Source organism: Harpegnathos saltator, unplaced genomic scaffold (genome assembly GCF_003227715.2).
Source record: "Harpegnathos saltator strain DR-91 unplaced genomic scaffold, Hsal_v8.6 scaffold89, whole genome shotgun sequence".
NCBI lineage: Eukaryota > Metazoa > Arthropoda > Insecta > Hymenoptera > Formicidae > Harpegnathos > Harpegnathos saltator.
This window is the reverse complement of record NW_020230716.1, coordinates 458,783-480,069: the sequence shown is the minus strand read 5'-3', so window position 1 is coordinate 480,069 and position 21,287 is coordinate 458,783. Positions and strand designations below refer to the sequence as shown.

At 50.0% G+C, this 21,287-nt stretch overlaps 1 protein-coding gene across 2 annotated transcripts in view; it reads left to right on the top strand.

Moving 5' to 3' along the window:
- Positions 1 to 21,287, top strand: part of LOC105181883 (serine-rich adhesin for platelets) — a 47,950-nt gene that overhangs the window by 16,930 nt on the left and 9,733 nt on the right. Inside the window, exon 8 of one of the 2 annotated variants that reach the window (XM_011138949.3) lies at positions 12,892 to 13,707. The exons of the other annotated variant lie outside the window; for it this stretch is intronic. Within the exon in view, the coding sequence (XP_011137251.2) occupies positions 12,892 to 13,707 (816 nt within the window). The remainder of the gene's footprint in view (positions 1 to 12,891; positions 13,708 to 21,287) is intronic. 2 annotated transcript variants of the gene reach the window in all.

Sequence of the window (21,287 nt, the reverse complement as noted above, 5' to 3'; positions counted from 1 at the left end):
AGCATTAGTTTAATTCCTCTCTCGGCTATTATATTCAATGCGATTGGCCGGAAAAGTTTTTCGCGAAGCAAGCGAACCGTGCGCGAATTGTGCTCAACGTCGTTTATCGAGAGCAAAACAGTTTGCAGAGAACAAACAATAAGATCGCTGTATTAGACATCGTGAAATTAATTACCGGGAGAGATAAACGGATGTTTGCTTGAGCAAATAGTCGGCATGCCAAGTATCATTGAGCAACAAAGCGATTTTCTAATAAATTTATATTATTTATATTATCCCACACAGATCCACTGAGAAAAAAAGTGTCATCATAATCGCATCAACGGAAGAATTGTAGAAACTCAAAAAGACTATTCTTGTAATTCCATTACATTGTACAGATGATAGCAACTTTACATGTATGTTGCAATTTTTGTTAAGCCAACAAGAAGATGCATTTGTCGCCAAGAATAAGTCGAATTGTTGCTGGGATTGAGATTTTTTCTCTCAGTGTACTCTCCTCAATCGGCCGACGAGTTCATATCGGATCGCAACGCATCACCGGATCGCCGGGTGTTCTATTTTTACATCCGAGAACAGCATCGCCATATATCCATCTCGACCGTCTTTAAAGCGAGTTTTATCGAGAGACATTTCCTATCGACGACTTCCGCTTACGATCCTAGCCGGATATTTATCCAGAGCGCGGTCGGCATGACATTCCGGATAATAGTCGGGTCGATTCTATTTTTCTACACTTTCCATCTAAGCTACGGCGAGCTTTCGTGCTTGCGGCGACAATAACGCGGGTGATGTCACCCGCGAACGCGTTCACTCGGGGGAGTGGTTAATCGGTGCGAGGCGTGCGTGTAAAAATATAAATTATCCGCGTGTGTGGTGCGTGTGTGGTGCGTGTGCCTGTGTGGTATGTAACGTGACATATGTCATCTGGAACACTTCCTCGTTCGTCGGAAAGTACCAGGCTCTTTAGCGTTGCGCCACGCCCGCGCTGTGCGACGCGTGAAAACTCCTCGTCGCGGAGTAATTGAGACCTGTGGCTACGCGTTTCATTAATGCGATACAATTAATTTTCTAATTATTGATAACGTAAAGCCACTCGTCGTACTTTGTCATATAAAAATCGCAGTTTGTACGCGATGACTTTACGACGATTTCGAGACGAATTTCAAAGCCTTTGCTTCTGAGAGAATGAAAAGTCCTCCTTATTTAAAAGATGGACTTGGTTTGTAGAATATGTTTATTATTATTATTATTATAAGATATCTTACATCTCTCCTTTCTTCCTTCCATCTTTCTCTCTCTCTCTCTCTCTCTCTCTCTCTCTCTCTCTTTTATCACGATCGAATAATGCATAATGGTGTATGATTAATCGTTCACGAGATAGCCTTATCGGCAGACACAGAGTATTACATTATAAAAATAGAACGCTGCGTAATCATGCGGCGTTAAAGCAGATGCGCTCGACATATTCGTTCGGTTAAATCGGTTATTCGGATTTTCTGGAATCGCCGTGACCGACGTTGTCCCTCGCGAAGAGGAGCGAAAAGCAGACGGGGGAAAAAGTTAAGAAAAATACACGGCCGAAGCGTCGCGCGTTCAGGCGGTTTCTCGTAAATGGAGAAAGTCATAAATTAGTGAATTAAGCCGTGGAGTTTCCAGTTTCTCGCCGTGAAAAAACGCTTTCCAGATACATAAATACGTTCGTGCTCGCGTTTGCGCGCGCGCCTCCGATCACGAGCTATTTACGCCCGCTGGAGTAATATATAATTGGACAAACTCGGCGGTGCGAGAAGTGTTACCCCTCGCGAATGAACAACGACTCGCAATTGTGCATAACTGCAACTTTAACACGACCAACCGGGCAATTATACGGCCGAGAAAGTCACTCCCCGGAGTCGAGCGCATCGGATTCGCGCGCGGCTCGTCACGGTTGTACAACTACATTCACGATCGTTCCACGCCGCGGCGATCGAACAAAATGATCCATATTCATTTTGTGGTTTCGGTATTACGGATCGTTTCTTTACCCAGGGGGGATAATCGAGAACGTGACATGTCCGGGGCCGCGATAGATCAAGGTGAAGAGCTCACGGCGGCAGGAAAATCGGGATTTCTCTGTGCGCGACGTGCGCCGAAAACATCGCGAGGACTCTCGGCGAAGATTCCGGTCGGACGGTTTACATATTTTATTTTCTACGTCACTGCTTCCGCACATTTATCTTAATTACGCGAAAATACACTCTACCCCGAACGTGTTCTCGAAATCTGATGTTGAATTTGTCGGAGAGTTCGGCTGTTTTATCGCCCACGGTAAACGAAAACCGAAAAAGTACGATAAAACATCCAGTATAGCTGGTGAGGATTAGAAATAAATAAATAATAAGTCCCGGGGGTATACCTTAATATTTGATCAAATTCGCGCAAGAATATCGTCGAAAATTGACAGACTGCCGACGGCCTATTGGGCGTTTCACCTTACTCTGACAAATTTCACGGAACGTGAACAGTGGACGAGGATAGCGGCGAAACGTTATCCACCGAGTCTGTCAGGTCATCGATCGTATTAATAACGTCCGATCGCCGAATTTGAACGTTGCGTCGAAACGACACGATCGCACATTCGGAAAAAGCCAAGCGAATCGAAGCAACGCTCGGCCACGGGAGAAAGGCGGTTAAACTCAGGCAGGCTTATTCACTCGGCCATGAATCGGCGCGGTGTTCTCGAATTTCTCGCTAATGCGAAAAAAGGAGGAATTAGAGCCAGTTTTATAGACTCTTTGGTCGGCACGAGGCCGTGAATAACGCCTCGCGTTATGGTAGTCCGCTCGGTCAAATCACATGAAAACTCGCGAGACGAATTTATGCCGGTTTTTGATAATTTCCGGCGAATTGAAATCGATGTGTAGAAACGATCGTCGTGCTCCCGTCCAAAGCTTGATTTTTACTATTCGGTCTCAACGCTGACAGACAAAGGTCCATGAATCCTCCGTCAAAACATTTCTCAATGCTTTTGTATTGGAATAAACACACAGCACCTGTTACCGTCACATCTCAATCATTCCAATTAAGAAAAAAAACGAACAGATTTCTATCTGCCTAAGCGGATAATGCCTTGAATCATCAGCCTTAAATCACTCACGAGCTCGTCAGCATGCGCGTGCTGAATCAAATTCGCGGATAAATGAAACAAATTGTATATGGTTTCTCGCGTCGCGACGAGACGAAGTGCTCTGTATTTTTTCAAGAGCTCTTAGCGTGTATTATTATTCAGCAACGTGGAAAGAGCCATGCAGACGTTCTCGTGTTACGGGATCATTATGAATCAGAATCCGCCGCTGATTAGCGCGAGTAACGAGTTAACTTTATAATGCGCAATCCAATTTCCACCTTATCTGACGTGATACATAATATAGTACGAGTCGCATTTTCAGCGTATGAAACATTCAAACGTCCGAGGGAAAGGTGGTTCGCGCGGTGCGCGCGCGTGTCGCAGTTAGCGATCGCTTTGCATGATTCAGAGGACCGCGGATAAATTCCTCTCGAAAGGAAAGAAGACACCTCGGTGTCGCCCGAGAAACGTGCTCGTGCGCCGGGAAGAAGATTATACGCGGTAACGGCCGCTGACGGCTTGATCGATTTGACTCGCAGAGCGCGACTCGGGGGAGCGCCGAATCCAAGATGGATTACGAATTGGGACGCCGGGTTATCGCGAGAGTGAACGGAATCGAGAAGTGCGCGGGATTAGCAGTTTCCCGCGCGTAATACCGCGCTCTCGATTGCCCCCTGCGACCCTCGGGTCGAATTACGCGAAATTTTCGGAGTCCCACGCTTCGAAGGTAGCGAGAGAGAGAGATAGATAGAGAGAGAGAGAGAGAGAGAGAGAGAGTCCCGGCGGACGCCAATTCGCGTCTGCAATTTGTCGCTTAATTCGCTTCCGATTCGGTTTCGCCAATCGGGCGAGGATTTCGTCGCCGACGGTGGTGGTTGGTTGGTTGGTTGGTTGGTTGGTCGTGGTGTTGTCGACCGCCGAGCTGTTTGCGTCTCTCAGAGCAGCGCGCCGCAACTTTCACGAACGAAAAATGCCGCGCGATACGGCACAAAGCTCGCAGCTGTGGCAGCCGCGGTATTGACGTGCGCACCCATAATTCTCCAATTATGCCAGACACCGTGTGAGTCACTGGCGTCGATCGATTGGTTCGCAGCGCGTTCAAAATATTTTTCACGGGAGGAACAGAGCGCGTGCGGAAGTTCGCGTTTTCAACAAAAATGATCCCGTCGTCGAGCGATCGCCGCTAACGTTCTGTCGCTCGCTTATAGTTTCCGAGATGGAGAATTTCGGAACCTTGAAATTCTCCACACGTACTTCTCTCCTCGCGACATTAGATATCTTAGTAATTACATATTTAATGAAAATCTCCACCACGGGGTTCGTGTGAACAGGCTTCGATTTGGACGGGGCAGCTTTTTTCCCCGCATTTAATCTTTTTCGAAGATTAAATTCGCGAGGAACCCTTCGGTTTCAATCGACTCGAGTGACTACTGACCCTTCGACATTCGTCGGGGAGAAAGGTCGCGACCTCTGAGACCTCTCGCGTAAAATCCTTCGTTAAACTTACGGCGAACGCTCACAGGACACACACCGTGCATTCGACGCGTCAATTAAGAGCAACTTGCTGCGCGGCGAGAAGGTACAGTTGTCCGCTGGACAACAAGCGCTAATGCACCCGACGCAGTGAGTTAAGTGTAGGTACGTGTGTATGTGCTGCATACGATCGCGGTAATACCACGCGCGATACGGTAATATCGTGATTACAACGGCGGCCAATCGGCCGGTTATCGTCGTCCTGTGTACTAACGGCTGCGTATACCGTACACGCGCGCCGCGGTATCGCCGCGTTTTCATGTACGGACCACGTTAGATACTTAGTGAATCATACCGGACGGAATGCGATGTGGCAATGCCCGCTATGGCTTTACGGCGAGCCGCGGCTCTTCGTGCTTCGGATCGGTAAAAGGCCGCGGGGAGACGCACGGAGAGACGGCACGTCCGCGGCGCAACCACCACCATCACCACCACACCATTACGCTCTGCCGGTTTCTCTCTCTTTCTCTCTCTCTTTCTCTCCCTCCTCTCTCTCTCTCTCTCTCTCTCTCTCCTCTTCCTTTCCTTCTCTCTCTTCTCTTCCACCATCGTTTCCACCTCCGAGGAAGTCGCCCGGATGCACGATGCGGTTGCGTCACGTTTGACCCGGTGCACGATTCCGCGCGCAGCACGGAATGGAGAACGCCAAGTCTCTCTCCGTTTGCTTGTTCGCGCTGACAGGGCCTTTACTTCTGTCTGTCCCTCTCTCTCTCTCTCTCTCTCTCTCTCTCTCTCTCTCTCTCTCTCTCTCTCTCTCTCTCTCTCTCTCTCTCTCTCTCTTTCCCTCGACATGTCTACATGCATACGCACGTTACCGTATAATACGGGTATAATAATAAAACGAATGCATTATTAACGCGCGAATGTTGCACGTTGGGGAGTTCGTTAAATGTGTGACCCTTCCGCGAGCAGGCTTTTTATGAGCAGCTCCTTTTTGTTTTTACCATGTGGAGACGCCCACCGCGCCTCCTTATGTCGCTGACGTTTTACCGCGACAAGGCTGAGCCCTTTTTATAAAGGGAGGATAATTTCATGAGGAATCACACGCTACGTGCGTATAGGAAGTTCCGCAGGTTATTAACACTGGTCGGAGATAACTGGGTAAGGGAGAGGAGGAACGCCGTGCGTTCGTGTATCTCGGGATGATTTACGACAGCGTGTCGCCGTATCACATTTTAGCTTTGACGTTCGCGGCTGGGTGCGGCGGATCTCTGGAAAATTTCTCGCGGATTCGCGGAGGGCTTGACGAGTGTCCTAAATTTGAATGTAATAATCACCGTGCCACACGGACGAGACATAGGAGCTTGCCGAAAGAAACATGAGAATCCTCGAGGGTAGTTCCAAGTTGCAATTTGCATCTTATGATTATTTGACAGATCGTCCCTCGCAAGAGTACTTCCGTACTTTGTATACCAAGGCCGTTAGTAAAATCGGGTCGAGTCAACGTTTAATTTTCCCGAGCTTGATGATATCGCGAGATGACAGCAGAAGCAATTAGCATGGAAATTCGTGAATACGTGCCTGACGACGCCCGTCCTTTAAGCTTCGTCGTTTCCTGCCGTTCAGAGTCGCTCGCAAAAATTCCCACGTCACGTCACCGTCTCGCGGCTTTACGTAATTTAAGAACGCAATTTAGCAGCGCGAGTTTCCAGCTGGCTGGAAGTATCGGCTATGATTCATCGCGTCTAGTAGGAAATGCTGAGAGATCTAGCAACGCTTTGAGCGTGCGCGTCCTTGGTCTAGCTGTTCGCCAGAGAGGTCCATGATCTTCTTGTTCATTAGACTCGAACGGCCCCGTTCGTTTCCTCGTCTCGCGCTCTAGAGGGACAGAGGGGGGCAGCAGGGGGACGCGGGGGAAGAGCTAATTCTCAAAAATAATACGTATCGCGTTTATTATGCTACTTTTAACGCGCTGTTACTTCGGGCGCGACATGGCCCAACCCAGAATGAAAGGTCGTAAAAGCGAGGCACCATTTAAGACATCCTTCGTGGAGCAACGAGAACCAGCGAGGTGAGTGCTTCCTGTCGCGCAATAAGACAAATGGATATGCATTTCTTCAATGCTCCGTTAAATCTCACCGAATATGCCACTCGGTGTTAGAAACTGGGTTCGTTAGCCAGATATGTTTTATATGAAAACATATAGCGCGAGGGATGAGTGGAGATAGCACAACATTGAGGCAATAATCGTCTGTCAATTGCGATCGAAGGGGAGAAGAAAAAGGGGAAGCGCCGTTGACACGTGTGCGAGTAATGAGCGAAGCGATGAGGTTATTTCACACGCTCTATACATGTCTCTCTTTCTCTCTCCCCCTCCCTCTCTCTCTCTCTCTCTCTCTCTCTCTCTCTCTCTTCCCCTCTCTTGCTTTTTGCACACGCTGGCGAACAACGTTCTCCCATCGATACATCGGGACGATCGCATCGCGAGCACATCGATCGCGCTCGTGAAAAAAGAAACTTTCTACGCCGGTGAAAGCAGCGATTAAGAAAGCGGTATAATTTCGAGCAGCAAGTCCGATCTTCGATGCTACAGATACGGAAAAATGTACCATGTCGTCGATCGAGCAACGAGCGGCGAAGTTTTCTATCACATCACGAGCAAGCCGCGGAGATGATCTTCGCGCGTTTCCTGAGCGATTGGAAACATCCGATATCTCGCGTCTCGTCATTTCACGATTCTCGATATCTCGAAGGGGGGTAGCGGTGAGTTTTCCCGCGCAACCTGACGTACCCCTGGTTCCCCGCGCCGGGAGAAGAAAAACGCCACACGAGGCAGCGCGGCTTCTCCGTAGGTAGGATATCCGGTGTAAATTCTCTCGCCATTTCGGCGCCATTACTCCGAAATCCTACGCGCGTACCGAACGGACACCCCGTGCATGACGTGTTTGGGCGGAGAGGGAGGTTAGGAGCCGGCCGGCTGTGGTGCGCGCGAGGGTGGCGTGAGTCATCGGCTGGCCGGCTGGTCAGCCGGCGGTGGCGACATCCGGCGGGGCGGCGCGGCGGTAGCGGCGCCGGCGGACGCGGCGCGGCGGCGAAATCAGTCGCGAAACGCCACGCCCGGTGCAACGTGAACGAGAGAGGATCGGCCAACAACGACGACGACGACGACACGACGACGGGAATTCGCCGGCAAAGTCGCGGAAAGAAACTCGCGCGCTCGCCGCGACTCACGGACGTCGTGCGTAAGTGCATTATTATTTCGAGGTATAAATATCGCGACGTGCGCGCGCGCCGCTCCCCATCCACGCCGGTGCGAGCGAGCGATTTCATTTCGCGAACGAAGCCGGGAGGAAAAGCCGGCTCGCGGCTGAGTTTGCGCGCCGGTTCGACTCGGTTCGCTTCGAGCGACTCTCGCCGAGCGCGACAGTTTCAGCCGACCTAGACGACGACGAGGAGCTACGCTGCGCCGACTGAACAGCAGCAGCAGCATCCGGCGTCCTCGAGCGGTGCGCGTCTCGGATTTTCGCGGGATTCTACCGCCTGCTACCACCCACTGGTGGTCGCTCGCCGTTCGCCTCAGCGAGATCGCTCCGTGCTCTCGTCAGAGTGAGTCATCGCCGCTTGTTTCGGCCTTTTTCCCCTCTTTTTGGTCTCTCTTTGTCGTCCCGGCCTTGCCCGTTACTGCACCGCGTTCGGAAATTTCGTATGTACCGGAGCCGTGTTTTCGGCCCGCCGCGACCTTCGGCGTTGCGAAAACAACGCAGCAGATGTGCGTGTCTCGTGAAGGGTACTCGCGATAACGAATTATTCTCTCTCTGAATCTCCCGAATGCGGCGTCTATATGTTTTTAATCTGACGATACACGTTTTTTCAAGGCCGCTCCGCTGTGACATATATATTTCTAGAGAGCAAAAGGTTAACGTTGATGTATTATTATTCGAGTCGAGCCGCGCTTGTTCTCTCCCTCGGAGAGGATGACGTTCCTCGTCACTCGTCATCGCGAAATTTAATCATACGTTCGTGAAGGTTTGAAGTTTCACAGCGAGAGAGTCTCGGCTATCGGCGATATCGTTTAGCGCGAGAGCAGAATCTCTCGCGCAGGAAAAAGCCCAAATCGGGACTTCATGCTTTGGAAGCCTTGCGTTACGCTCGCCTCGGATAACGCGGAGAAGTGCCGATTGTTGGTCGGTCGGTCGGCATGTCGGCATTAGTCAGCCAGCGTCTCGAGAAATTCGTGCTAATTTTTACACGTATATCGTACATCGTGAGTTGATAACGCATATCGGTTATTAGCGCACGATGGTTTCTGATTTTCTCGGACAATGGTGCAGTTAGCCGTGCCGTTGCCGTTTCATCACGAAGACACCGGCGAGAGAGATCTCTCTCTCTCTTTCTCTCTCTCTCTCTCTCTCTCTCTCTCTCTCTCTCCGCCTTCTGCCCGCGAACAAGCAAAGTCCGCGCACCGTTACATTGTGATAACAATTGCCGCGGAGTACTCGAAATCATCGAGTCTCCGGTCTCGTGCGTGGTGTCGGTTCTTGATGCACCGGATACGTGATAACGCGGTAAAACTCGTTGATTTACTCCGGAGCGGCAACCGCGAGCGCGAGCAGTCGGCTCCGATGAACATTGGTTCAACGATCGTTCCGCGAGCAAGAACCTGGATGTACTTATGCGCGTGCCACCTACATAATTCATATCGGTATGGAGAAGCCGCGCTTTTGACGCGGAAGGGAGAAGGAACGACGTTGCGCCGATCCGCGGAAAATTCGTGCGTCCGCGAGACATGAAGATGGAAAAATTGCGAGAGAAAGAGAGAGAGAGACAGAGACAGAGAGATAGAGAGAAACGCGATCGATCGATTGAAATCCCCGATCGAGAGCGTCTCGAGAGAGCAGCGGCTCGCCGACGACGACGTAAAGGAAGAAGAAAGAAACACGGACGGCCGTGACGTTTTCCTCGAGCGCCGCGCGACCGCGCGTCGTTTTCTTTCTCCGCACGCACTCGAGCTGTCGCGCAGGTCGGGACATGCCGTCGAGACCGACACGTGTAATCTAATATTTCCGTGTAATTCATATCGCCGTCCGCCACAGAAAGTACCCGCACGCCGGCCTCGCGCCGCGCCGCGTCGCGTCGTGTCGGTCCCTCCGATCGGTGGTGGATAGCAACGGTGTGTGCAGGTACTTTATCTTCGGTATCTCGCCACTTGGACCGCGCATCTGGATCTTCAAGGAGCATTTCGCGCGATTCCTTTTTCACTGTCTCCTTCACAATAGATGTATGAACGAGAGACGTATGGCCGAGCTGTCTCCTTGTGACAACTTGCTCCTTGCTACCAGCCCGCTTCGGTCTTCCCTCGCACACAGAGACGAGACGCGCATACGCGTAACGTCTGCTCGCGTTAACGATCATAATACTTCAGCGAACTACCCCGCGTTAACGAGACGCCCATACGTCCGCCTGGAAGCACACCCTCGCTGAACGCACCGCGATCTATTACGTGTGCGGCCGATTCAGTAAGACCACGAAGCGCCACGCGTTATCTCGACTCGTGCACACGAGACTCCCATTCATAGTCTTATCGTAGCCTCGCTATCAATGCACGCAGCTGGTTGCTATAAGCGACCTTGGGCGGCCGCTGTACACCATCTTCGTCGTCGCCGCCGCCGCCGTCATCGTCGTCGTCGCCGCTGTCGTCGTCGTCGTCGTCGCCGTCGCCGCCGCCGTCATCCTCGTTATCGTCGTCTCGTCGTTGTCTCGTCGTCGTTGTCGTCTCCCCATCGTCGTCGGCCGTCGTAGCGACTGCGAGTCGAGAATACACGGGAGAAAGGTGCGCTAGAGAGAATTCATTAAGCGGGTAACACTCGTGGTTCTGCCGCCTGCGGTGGTGTGGTCGACCACGTCATTTGCGCACGTTCCTCTCCTTACGCATACGTTCGTATTCGCACTTTTACCCTCGCGTTCTCGCACTAACAATGTGCGCGCACACGTTTTCGCTGAATCCTCGAGAGAGAGAGAGAGAGAGAAAGAGAGAGGAGAGGCACGTATAATCGATAGCGCACGCGTGTGTGCCGCGCGGATGTTTCCCTTCGGTGCTCTTTTCTTCTCTCTTCCCTCTTCCTTCCCTTCTTTGTCACGCTGCATCTTCAACGCGCTCGCTGCCTGCGAGGAGAGCGAAGGATGAGCCGTCTCTCCTCTCTCTCTCTCTCTCTCTCTCTCGGGATACTTCTCTTTTCCCCTTCGCGCAACGAAATAAGTAATGCGTCGACATGAGACACGATCGCGGGGTACCCGCGCCGCCAATTATCGCACGCCTGATCCTTGTGTACTCGTTGAGCGATACAGCCGGCGATTATCGATCGTTGCGGCCGTATTTTAGTCCCCTTTGGTCGCCTAATGCGTCACCGGTGACCATGCGGATGTCCCCCGAGTGACCGTCGCCGGCGTGCTCGTAGCCGGTCGACTTCGACAATCGGACAGATTTCCGACCCTCGCAGGATGTAATTCTTCGATTTCGGGCGTCTCTTTTTCTCTCTCTCTCTGAAGCTACCGCAACCTTGGCAACCAGACGGTCTTCAAGTGCTCTTTGACCGGAGATCTCTCTCGCGCGACTGTACTTTTTTTTTTCATTCGGGAGGCAGTTAAAATTGGCAGAGGGGAGAGAGGCGGCGAATATACGCGGAAAAAACGGACCGACCGATGGTTAAATTAATATTCCTCTCTCTCTCTCTTTCTCTCTCTCTCTCTCTCTCTCCCCCCCCGCTCTGCGGCTGACGAACGAATGCTTTTGCGGCATAATAAAGTCACTAGAGCGTAAATGCGAGAGTATGAAAGAGAAGACAAGAGAGACGACAAGAGAGGTGAGCGACGACGAGAGGTAGACAAGGGGAGAAACAAAACGAAACGGCACGAGAGAAAGAGAGAGAAAGAGGGAGAGGAGCGAACGACGAGCGGCGGAGGACGAAGGAGAGAGGGATGAGAGAGGACTATACGCAGGCGTCGATAGGCGGTGTAGCGCGTAGGTCAACGTACTTTCTGCCAGGGCCGCATGATATTTTCTCGCGGGTGCAAGGAGAGCCGCCGCCGCGCCGCGTCAAGTACTTTCACTAATTCGTCGAGCTTTCGTCCGACGTGAAATCTCTAGCAGACGCGGATCATACCGCACGCGATATACCGCACAACAAAACAGCGCGATTCCTGAAAGTTCTCCCTACCTCGAAGAAAAAAAGAAAAAAGAAATAACGTCGACGCGCGACGCTCTGCGACTTACCCGCGAACGTTCCATCCGACGCGACGTTGAGAAGAAGAGAAGACTTTGACATATAAAATGTATTCCAAAAAATATGTAAAAAAGTCCGCGACTTATCTTTAGCGAGGTCGTCGAGTCGTACCGTAGAGAGTAAAGCGCAGCAAGGACGATCTCGTCGCGCCGCGCGACGAGCAGCGCAGCGCACTTTTACAGCCACCGCGGCACGACACCGCACGGCACGGCGCGCATTATATACAGTTATAGCGTTTTATAGGAAACAATATTTCTGATAGGAGTGACGTTACGTGCCTCTTGAGCGCGATCGCGTGATGATCCTCGAGCGCGCACTTTATTCACGAGCCATTGACTGCGCCGACTATAAGCCTTAGCTGCACTTTTATTACGATGACTCACGGCGATAAGCTAATTGACTACGGAACAGCGAATCCATTGAAAAATACTCGTACTGTATCCTCGCGCCCGTCTCTTCCGCGTGTCGGGTCTCTTCTCCAGCGCGCACGTCTCGCGTCTGACGTCTCTGACGTTTTCGTTCGCGCCGGCGAACAACGCCGCGTTTACGTGCTTTCTTATCTGTCAACAGCTCCGGTAACCTCTTACTCCCTCTTGAACCCTCGATGCCGTCGAGGGGGGTGAAACTACCGAGCACTTTTTCTACTTTACTTTGATTCCGGAACCACTTGACTCATCGCAACGTATTATATCGAGAGAGCTCAAGTGGGAAACGCGTGTGTGAAACGAAGGTGGAAATCTGCTGAAAACTGCAGCGCGATGACAAATCTATCTCAAATTGATATCGCGTTGCCTTTCTCGCAAGCAAAATACATGAAAATGAAAATATATGAAAATGCGAGCACATTGCTCAATTCGTCCGCGGTACTTTCAATGTTAAATAGCGAATAAGTCTAAGAAGACGAGAGAGCGTGAGAAGAGTGCACGCAACTTGGTGTTTACATGCTCGAGATGACGAACAGACAGTCGTAATCAACATTTGATTGTCGAGGAATTAACTGACGGTTTCTTTTTTCCTTCATTCTTGCAGACGATCTCAAGTACGTGCAACAGACTCTGCTGCAGTGCGCTAAGCGAGCGGGCTCGCTCGACAACATCACTGTGATCGTGGTATTCCTGACGCCGCCGATCGAGATCGCATCGCGACCCCTGAACGCGCATCCGCTACTGTCGTATCCGGCGCCGAATGGTCTACTGAACAACATGGACCCGAACAATCCGTTCTTGTCGAACGTCAACGGCCAGTTCGACGTGAACGCAGCCTTCGTGAAGCAGCAGCAGAAGCTCGACGCCGATCTGCAGCACGAGAACGGCACCGATCTGGACCTCGACGACAACCGTCGGCTGATTTACGGCACTAGTTCCAGCAACGGCAAGCATGTGGAAGACGCGGACGGTAACGACGACTACGATTACGGCGACTTGGGCCCAGAGACCGATGTAGACGCCGTCGACGACGCGCCGGACGTTCGCGCGCCTCTCGACCGACTGTCGCGCGAGCTCTTCCCCGACGAGAAGCCACAGCGGATAACAAGCGAAGCTGACAATAATATCGAGGTCGACGATGACGACGACGATGAGGACGAGGACGAGGACGACGACGATCTTAGTCGCGACAACGCGAACGTCCGGCGAGCGTACGACAATGACGACGTGATGGACAATCGTATCCGAGGACAGAGTGATGAGGACGTTTACGGCGCGGACGACGACGTGCCGCGCGACAACAAAGATGACGTGCCGCAGCCGCCGCCACGCGGCGTCGTAGATAGCGACGCGCGCGTTGCCCAGCCCGACGCACCCGTCGTCGACGACGATGAGTCGCCACCCTCTCCGCGAGCTGCTAGTAAGTGCAATCTGTCGTCTGTAAGGACTCGCTTGTGCGTCGCGCTGGTGTACGGTTACGCTTATCACGCGGTCAGCAGTCTGTTCGTGTCGTTGGCGAACTGCATCTCGAGCTCGTTCGGCGCTCACGTCCTCGGTCTGCGTCGGAAGTGAGTGTCCTTCCCTTCCTGTGTTACCTGTCGCGGTCGCCGAGGACCGTACGGCCCCGGACGAGTTCGGCGGACAGAACGCGTTGACGATAGCTGAATTAGCCGGCGAGGTGACACCTTGTGTAAATCTGCTGTAGTTTTGTAGATCTCGCCGTTGTACACGCCACATCAGCGACGAGATTGCGTCTAGTCATTATACAACACGGGGGAGAGACGAGGTATATTTCACGTTTTTCTGAGAGAACGTTGCGAGAGAAGGAGAGAGGGAGATAATAGCCTGTATTGTCTAAAAATAGAGAAGAGAAAGAGACAGAATGAGACAAAAAGAGACATTCTTGTCAATACAATATCGCGGAGAATACGCGGAGAGATGAGTTCATTGTAAGTTTCTTCGCTGCCTTGAGAGGTAGTATTTCGCGCGTCTTTTCTCCTACGTACAAATATCGTTCAATTGAAAAATCAGACGATGTGTTTAAGAGCATGATGCACATTCCCGCGTCATTTAAAGATAATGACGCAGTCTACGGTGAACCGTTTTTCGTACTTGTGCGAACTAAATGGATCTCACCCTCTCTTGCTTCCATTTTATGTCCCGTTGGAAATACGATGAACATCTCTCTTATCGACTTACAGGAAAGAGATACCGCGTATTGCATTCAGTGAAGGATATCTTATCTGGATGGAGAGTGTGGAATCACAGGCGAAACTGTTATCTTTCTCTCGACGGGAATATCATATCGCGTGAAAGCATTATCGCGTCTTTTCCCTCTTTCATATCCTTTTATGCGCGCTTTGTCGGCATCGATTGGCCTACGTTTCTCCGTGTATAAATTTCTACTCTCTTCAACGCAGATTAACGGTCGAATTTTCGGCCGTCAGTGGCATTGTCAATCGCACAACATCGTGTTTTTCTTATTACGCTTTTACATTTTTGTAAAAGTAACTCGACTACAAATCTCTGAGAAAAACGCTCGATTCGTGCGATTTATATTTTGCCTAGTGCACAACGATTAGAAGCAAAAGCGTTTGCAATTGCGTTTAAACGTGTCAGCGAAGATATCGTATCGAGGAAAGCAGACAGTCCCCCTCTATCGACTACTAAAATTAATTCCATTCAACCCGCATCAGTAACACTGCAAAAATGGAAATTTAAACACACTAAGGGTAATACAATAATCATATTTTTCTCTTCTCAGTCAATTCTCTATGCGCTTTCTCGGTAGACGGAAATGCCGAATGTAGGATAATCGCGGGAGCTCGTTAGCGTTGTAAACTAGGCGTCGTAAATCTTCGTCGCAGCAGATATGCGCTTTTTAAAAAGCCTCATTATGTCTATACGTTTCAGAGTCAGAATTGTTTACGAGAAAGATAATAGATAATACCACGTGATAGATAATACCACAGCAATAATGAGCGACCAACGTTCGATGCATTTTACGTGAAATATTACAAAAGTCGAACAAGAACTATTCCAAGTTAATTAGATTAAGCAGCAAATTTTCACGTTGGTAGAGTGCGAAATTGTTATAAATATTTTCAATATAAACTTGATTCACGAGATAAAAGTCCGACAAGTTATATTCTCATAAATTTGCGCGTGACAACTGAAAGCTTTCAATTGCTCTTTAATCTAAACGTCGAGATACGAAACGTGTTGGACAGTGAGTCAGTGTTTGCATCGACTATTATCGTTGGTAGCAAAAAAAACATTTGTAGATATAAAACGTAACGTTTATATCCGATAAAAAATATCTCGTCACGACGCCTAGTATATATATTTGACACTGTCTTAGGCTTTATTCTTTTCTCTCGCTTCCGCTTACTTTCCTCCGTCTCGTTGACGAACGAATTTCTTTTCTTTCTCATGAAATATACACGAAAATCGTCACAATATCGCGCAGTGACATTGGACGTTTAATTATTTATTCGAATGATTAATAATGCAACAAAGTCGATAACAGCGAGTCGCTTGGACTCGGTACGTTTCAAAGATATTTCCGGGCTCGTACCGACTCGTTATCTCATAACGGTAAGTTTATCTCGAAAATACTGTAAAATATCGTCGAATGTCTCTCGCCGGTACCGTTACGTCCGTTCGAATCCGGCGCGCCGCGGCGCAAGCTCGCGCAGCGCGCTCACGATTGGCCACAGCCGCGGTCGTGGACGACCAATCAGACTACGTGCCGCCAATTGTCGCGGTCGCGCTAGAAGGGGATCGCCGGCAGTTCCTTACGAGCCTCGTACAGTCGTGAGTGCGTGTTCTCTTTTTCGAGCTTCCCTAAAGTATTCGTCGCGATATACACAGCTCAGTGTCACGCCGGTCCCGCCTCTATTGGATGTATATCGCTTCCTGGTGAAACCAGGTTATCGCTGCGCCTCCGTGCGACTGCTGCATCCGCTGACCGGGTGCGGACGAGGAACGTTCTCGGAGGTACGTTAAATAGTCACGCTCGCTCGCTCTCTCGCGCGCGCACACACACACACGGACGGCCTCCATCGCTCCACAGGGAACGCCGAGGCCAAAACGCAAATTTAAATTTGGAACGGACGCTGCAGCGCGACGCCTCCGTGTCGGTCGCAAACATGTCGCGAAATAATCGACGACGACCATCGCGACGGCACGGCGGCCGCTCGAGCCGGCCGGCAAACGGCGGCGACCGGGGGAAAGTTGGATCTCGGTCGGTGGAATTCCTAACGTGGTGCTCGCGATGAAAATATACGTTCTACGGCGCGATAGCAGCGCTTCCGTCGTTAGGAATAGACGTAGAATCCGTGGCCCGGAAGTCAGGGCCCTGGCGAGTTCGTATACCGGTTTCGAGCCAGGCCCGGTGTGTCTCCTTTCCCTCTCTCCCTCCCTCTCTCTCTCTCTCTCTCTCTCTCTCTCTCTCTCTCTCTCTCTCTCTCTCTCTCTCTCTTTCTTCCTCTTGTTCTCGTTCTTGCTCGTTGTGCTCGACGTTGTTCGACGTTTCTACGTCGATCGTCTCTTCTCTTTTTCTCCACTGCTCTATATAGAAATGAATGTGAAAAGCCGAATCGTAAGAGTGATATTTGTTCTTGCACGGTCGATGCTTCTCGGCGTTTTTGCGAGTCGTGTGTGCGAGAAGGAAGAAACAAAGGAGCAGAGAGGGAGAGAGAGAGAGAGAGAGAGAGAGAGAGAGAGTGAGTGCGAGGCAGATAGAAAAAGATAGTTCCCCCTGGCGCATCATGCGAAGCGCGTACGAAAATATCGTGTTGTGAAATTACCGTGTTGTGCTGCACCGTAAACGGCGCGTCGGCGCCGCCGCCGTCATCGTCGTCATTATCGCCATTCGAAAACCGAGGTCGCAATCCCGTGAATTTGTCCTCGCACGTCGTGTCAATCGTCATACATGCCGCTGCTCCAGCAGCGTGCGTTTCGTTTCTCATTTAACGAATTACGGAAGAAATCGCACCGGTACGGGAGCTCGGTTCTCGCGGCTGTAAATACGCGAAAATAGATCTTACGCCAGTTCTTGCAATCCCTGCGTGGTCGTGACTAAACGCGGAAACTCATCCGCGCACGCGCGTCGCAAGCAGCAGCGAATTCCAAACTCACCGGAGCCGAATGCAACGAGCCACGAAGCTTCTTTTCGAGGACACGTCGATAACCGTTAATTTGATGAAATTTACACCGGACGCTCCGAGTTTGGAAAGATGCAGCAAAAAAGAGAGAAACACAAAGTCAGAAAGTCGCAGCTCCCCAAGACGAATCGTGTGAAAATGAGGAGGTCCTCGGTTCGCTGACCAGTCGCCCGACCGGTCCTAATGGTTCTCAAAAATCCCGCTTTCACCGATGCGCGTGATTCTCGAGAGAAAACTTTGCGAAAGAGCAAAATAGATCCATGGAATCACCGCGCAATGGCGACGCGAAAAAATAGCAGTCGCGGCTACGAATATTTTCAACGCATTGAAATTCTAGTGATTCTCAGTAGCTGTGCATCAAGAGTTGATACGGTGGAATGAACGTTCGAAAGAAAAAGAGAGAGAGAAAGAGAGAGGGAGATATAGAGAACCTGTCAGTGGTGGTCGTTGATAAGGAAATTGCAACTCGCACTTTCAAGACGGCGCGATGTGACACGTAAAATCGCAAGAAGCTCGGCGATAACCGAACGAATTAATTGCAAATTGATACCCGAGGCCGTAAGGGCGACTTTTCGCGAAGACGCTTTCTCGCACTGCCTCCGGCCTCTCCTCCCCCCCCCTCTCTCTCTCTCTCTCTTTTTCATGATGCAATTAATCTGCTGATCACATATGTCCCCTGCCTGCGTCGTGTGTGTTGTCGTCCACACGTATATTTATAGACTCGAAAGTAGCGTGTGATCCGTTCCGCGTCCCGACGTGAAGGTGCCAGTGGTGAGTCCTCGCTGTTGCCGCGAGCGAGCGAGCGAGCGCGCGCGACCAAGGTAATTGGATCTCTATCGCCACGTCGGGGACGTCGTGATGAGAGAAAGAGAGGGAGAGAGTGTGGTCTTACGCTGATTTCAGCGAATTATCGCCGACGGAACACAACGGCACGCGCGATGACGCAACTCGTCGAATCGTTAGAGGCTGTTCCGTTGGTTCCGTCCGGTAACGCGGCGTCCGCTCCGCGCGTCGCGCATTTCATCGTACTTGAGCTCCTCTCCGTTCCGCTTCCGAGAGTCTGCTCTCGAAAGAGGCAGAAAGAGAGAAAGACTCGGCCCGTACCGTCGAAATGTAGTATAAGTACTTTGTGAATCGGTGCTATTCTCCGAGATTGTTTCAGGGACCTCTGGGGTTCACGGTTTGTCTATTTAAGCGCGCTTCTCGCTGTGCCTTCTCGCTTTTCGGTGCCCCGAAGAGCACGAGTGAACTTTTGACGTATCGTAGCTGATTTTCACGCGTGGGCTCGCAAACGAGACGTAAAAACGTGACTCACTTTGCGGCAACTCGTCTCGTTAAGTAAGAAATGCGATCACCGTATCGTTATTTTCGCAGACAGGAAACAGGAATCGCAAAGCATCTTGTAAGTTTTAAGTAGGAGATACCGCGGCGCGCTCGTCGAGATTAATAAGCGGTCGCACGAAGCGGTGGGAAAGAGAGAGACAGAGGGAGATTATTTTAGCGCTGCAGGAAACTCCGCAGCGCGAAAACAGCGTACCAAAAAAGGATCACCGAATCATCGGCGGATGCTGCCGCGGTAATAACGTCGAGACAGATAACGTGCGCGTTTTTGCACACTAACGACTACGATGACGATGACGATGGTGATCTAGCGTGGCCGTCATATCCTAGAGTAGAGTTTATGCGCCGCAGATTTAAGGTTCGTTTCCCTCCTCGTTCGCAGCTCTCTCTCTCTCTCTCTCTCTCTCTCTCTCTCTCTCCAGACGTACATTCTTCCTCTTTCTTCCTCTCTCATCCGAGGAGCAGGTGTATAAAAACATCGGCTGTGTTTCTCACGTACACAAAGTGACAGACTGCAAGCGCGAGGAGACCGCCGTGTTTCGACCCGACACGAAGAGCGAGAGGGAGAGAAAGAGAGAAGCGAGGCGCGATAAAAGAAACGCACAATCGCGCCCAGTGAAATTCGCACTCGTATCCGTATACACGTATACGCACCGTTTGTTCTTAAATAAACGCTCGTCATTACTTAGATAACTATTTACGTAACGAACGGCGCAACGCAGTCCTCTGTTGCCGGGGCGAACGAACGAATGTGCATATTTGCTGGCATACGCGAGACGATACGACGTGCATTTCGCCGGTCGACTAGTTAAACCCGTCGTTTATGACTCGCGAATAAATGCGAGACACCTGTCGTCTTTCTTTCTTTTTTTTTCTTTTTACAATTTTGCTCTCTTCGCAGTGTCTCCCCTCTCCCTAGTTTCTTAGTCACGTTTTGTCCGTTCTCGCAGGCGCGACAATATCCCTCGGTCATACGTGAAGCCGGACTATGACTCGCGCGCGAGTCTTTTCGCGACTTAAAATAGAAACTCCCTTGTCGTCTCTTCCGTGTCCGCGCGAAGCCCAAGGTTAATTCGCGACGGTGCCACGATTTTCGTCACCTGAGGGTCTGTCGAATCTGATTCTACCTGAAAGAATAAGACGCGTATTTAAAAAAAAAACTGCTCTTTTCAACAGACTGAAACTTGGTTCTCTTCTCCCCCCTCCCTCTCTCTTTCTCTCTCTCTCTCTTTCTCTCTCTCTTTCTCTTTCTCTCTCTCTTTCTCTCTCTCTCTCTCTTACACACACACTCTTACTTTCAATGATAGATTATTTGTTTTACTCTAAAAGTAAAACATTGAGCAACCTAGTTAAGCTGAAGAAAACAGACAGGCGACAGAAACGCCGCGATCGAACCCGATATCCTATTTACTTCCACGATCCTGTTTCAATTATGCGCTCCTGTTTCATTTATGCGCTCGCGGCTCGGTCTCTGCGTCGCGTTCCTTTTTAGGTTGTGTCTGGTTCTTGGGCGTGAAATCGAGCACACGCTGCACCGCCGTTTTCGCATGTAAATCAGGTAGTTACTGCCGATCATTCGGTTGTTTGTCCGCGACCGGGCTGCGTTAGACACCGGCGATTAAGGAATTATCCTTAGAAAGGACGCGTGGAGAGAGTGCGAGGCGTGATTCTATTCTTCTCACCTTCGATCATCGACATCTTCGATTCTCTGCTCTATCCTCGAGTGATCATTTTTTTCTCTCCGGACTCCTCGTGAAATTTCTTACGTATGTTTCGGCTAATACCGAGGAAAGCGTGTGGCATTTTATAAATATATAAATCGCATGGTGAAAGAATCGTGATCACAGGAGAAGCATTTTTCCGAGCGAGTGTTACTACGCGGTGTTGTATTAAGAGGGAAATTACATGCGGAAGACTGTTTTCAAGGTTATTTTTATTAATTTTTTTAACAGAAACGGTAAGATCAATGGACCTGAAATTTTTGCAGTATATTCATTAATGTTCAGAGTATAAAATAAATTTTATTGAATCACAAGAACCAATCCAATTTGTAATTATAAATAAAAAGGCGGTCATCCGTTTGCGAGCTCTATGTTTGCTGTCGAGATAATTCCGGTTCGAGATAATTCTCTCACTACTCTGAAATCAAAAAACGAGAAAGATTTTTAAAATATACGATTGCCATTATAGCCCGTACCAAAATGAAGGCAGGAAGTCAAGTTTGGAAAAATAATGACTGTATAAAAAAAAGTATCAAAAGTGAAACTTTTTTCGACTTGTAATTATGTTTAAAAAAAAAATGAATAAAATAAAATATAATTGTATTCGAGATAGGGGCGAAAACTACATGTCTATTGTATATTGTGTAAAAATTTCAAGTTATTCGGTTCAGCAGTTTTTGCGTAATCGTGTCGACAGTTTAAGAAAATGATGTTTCCAGATAAAAACGCGTTGAAATTTGTGCGTTAAAAATGTGTATTTTCCATATAGA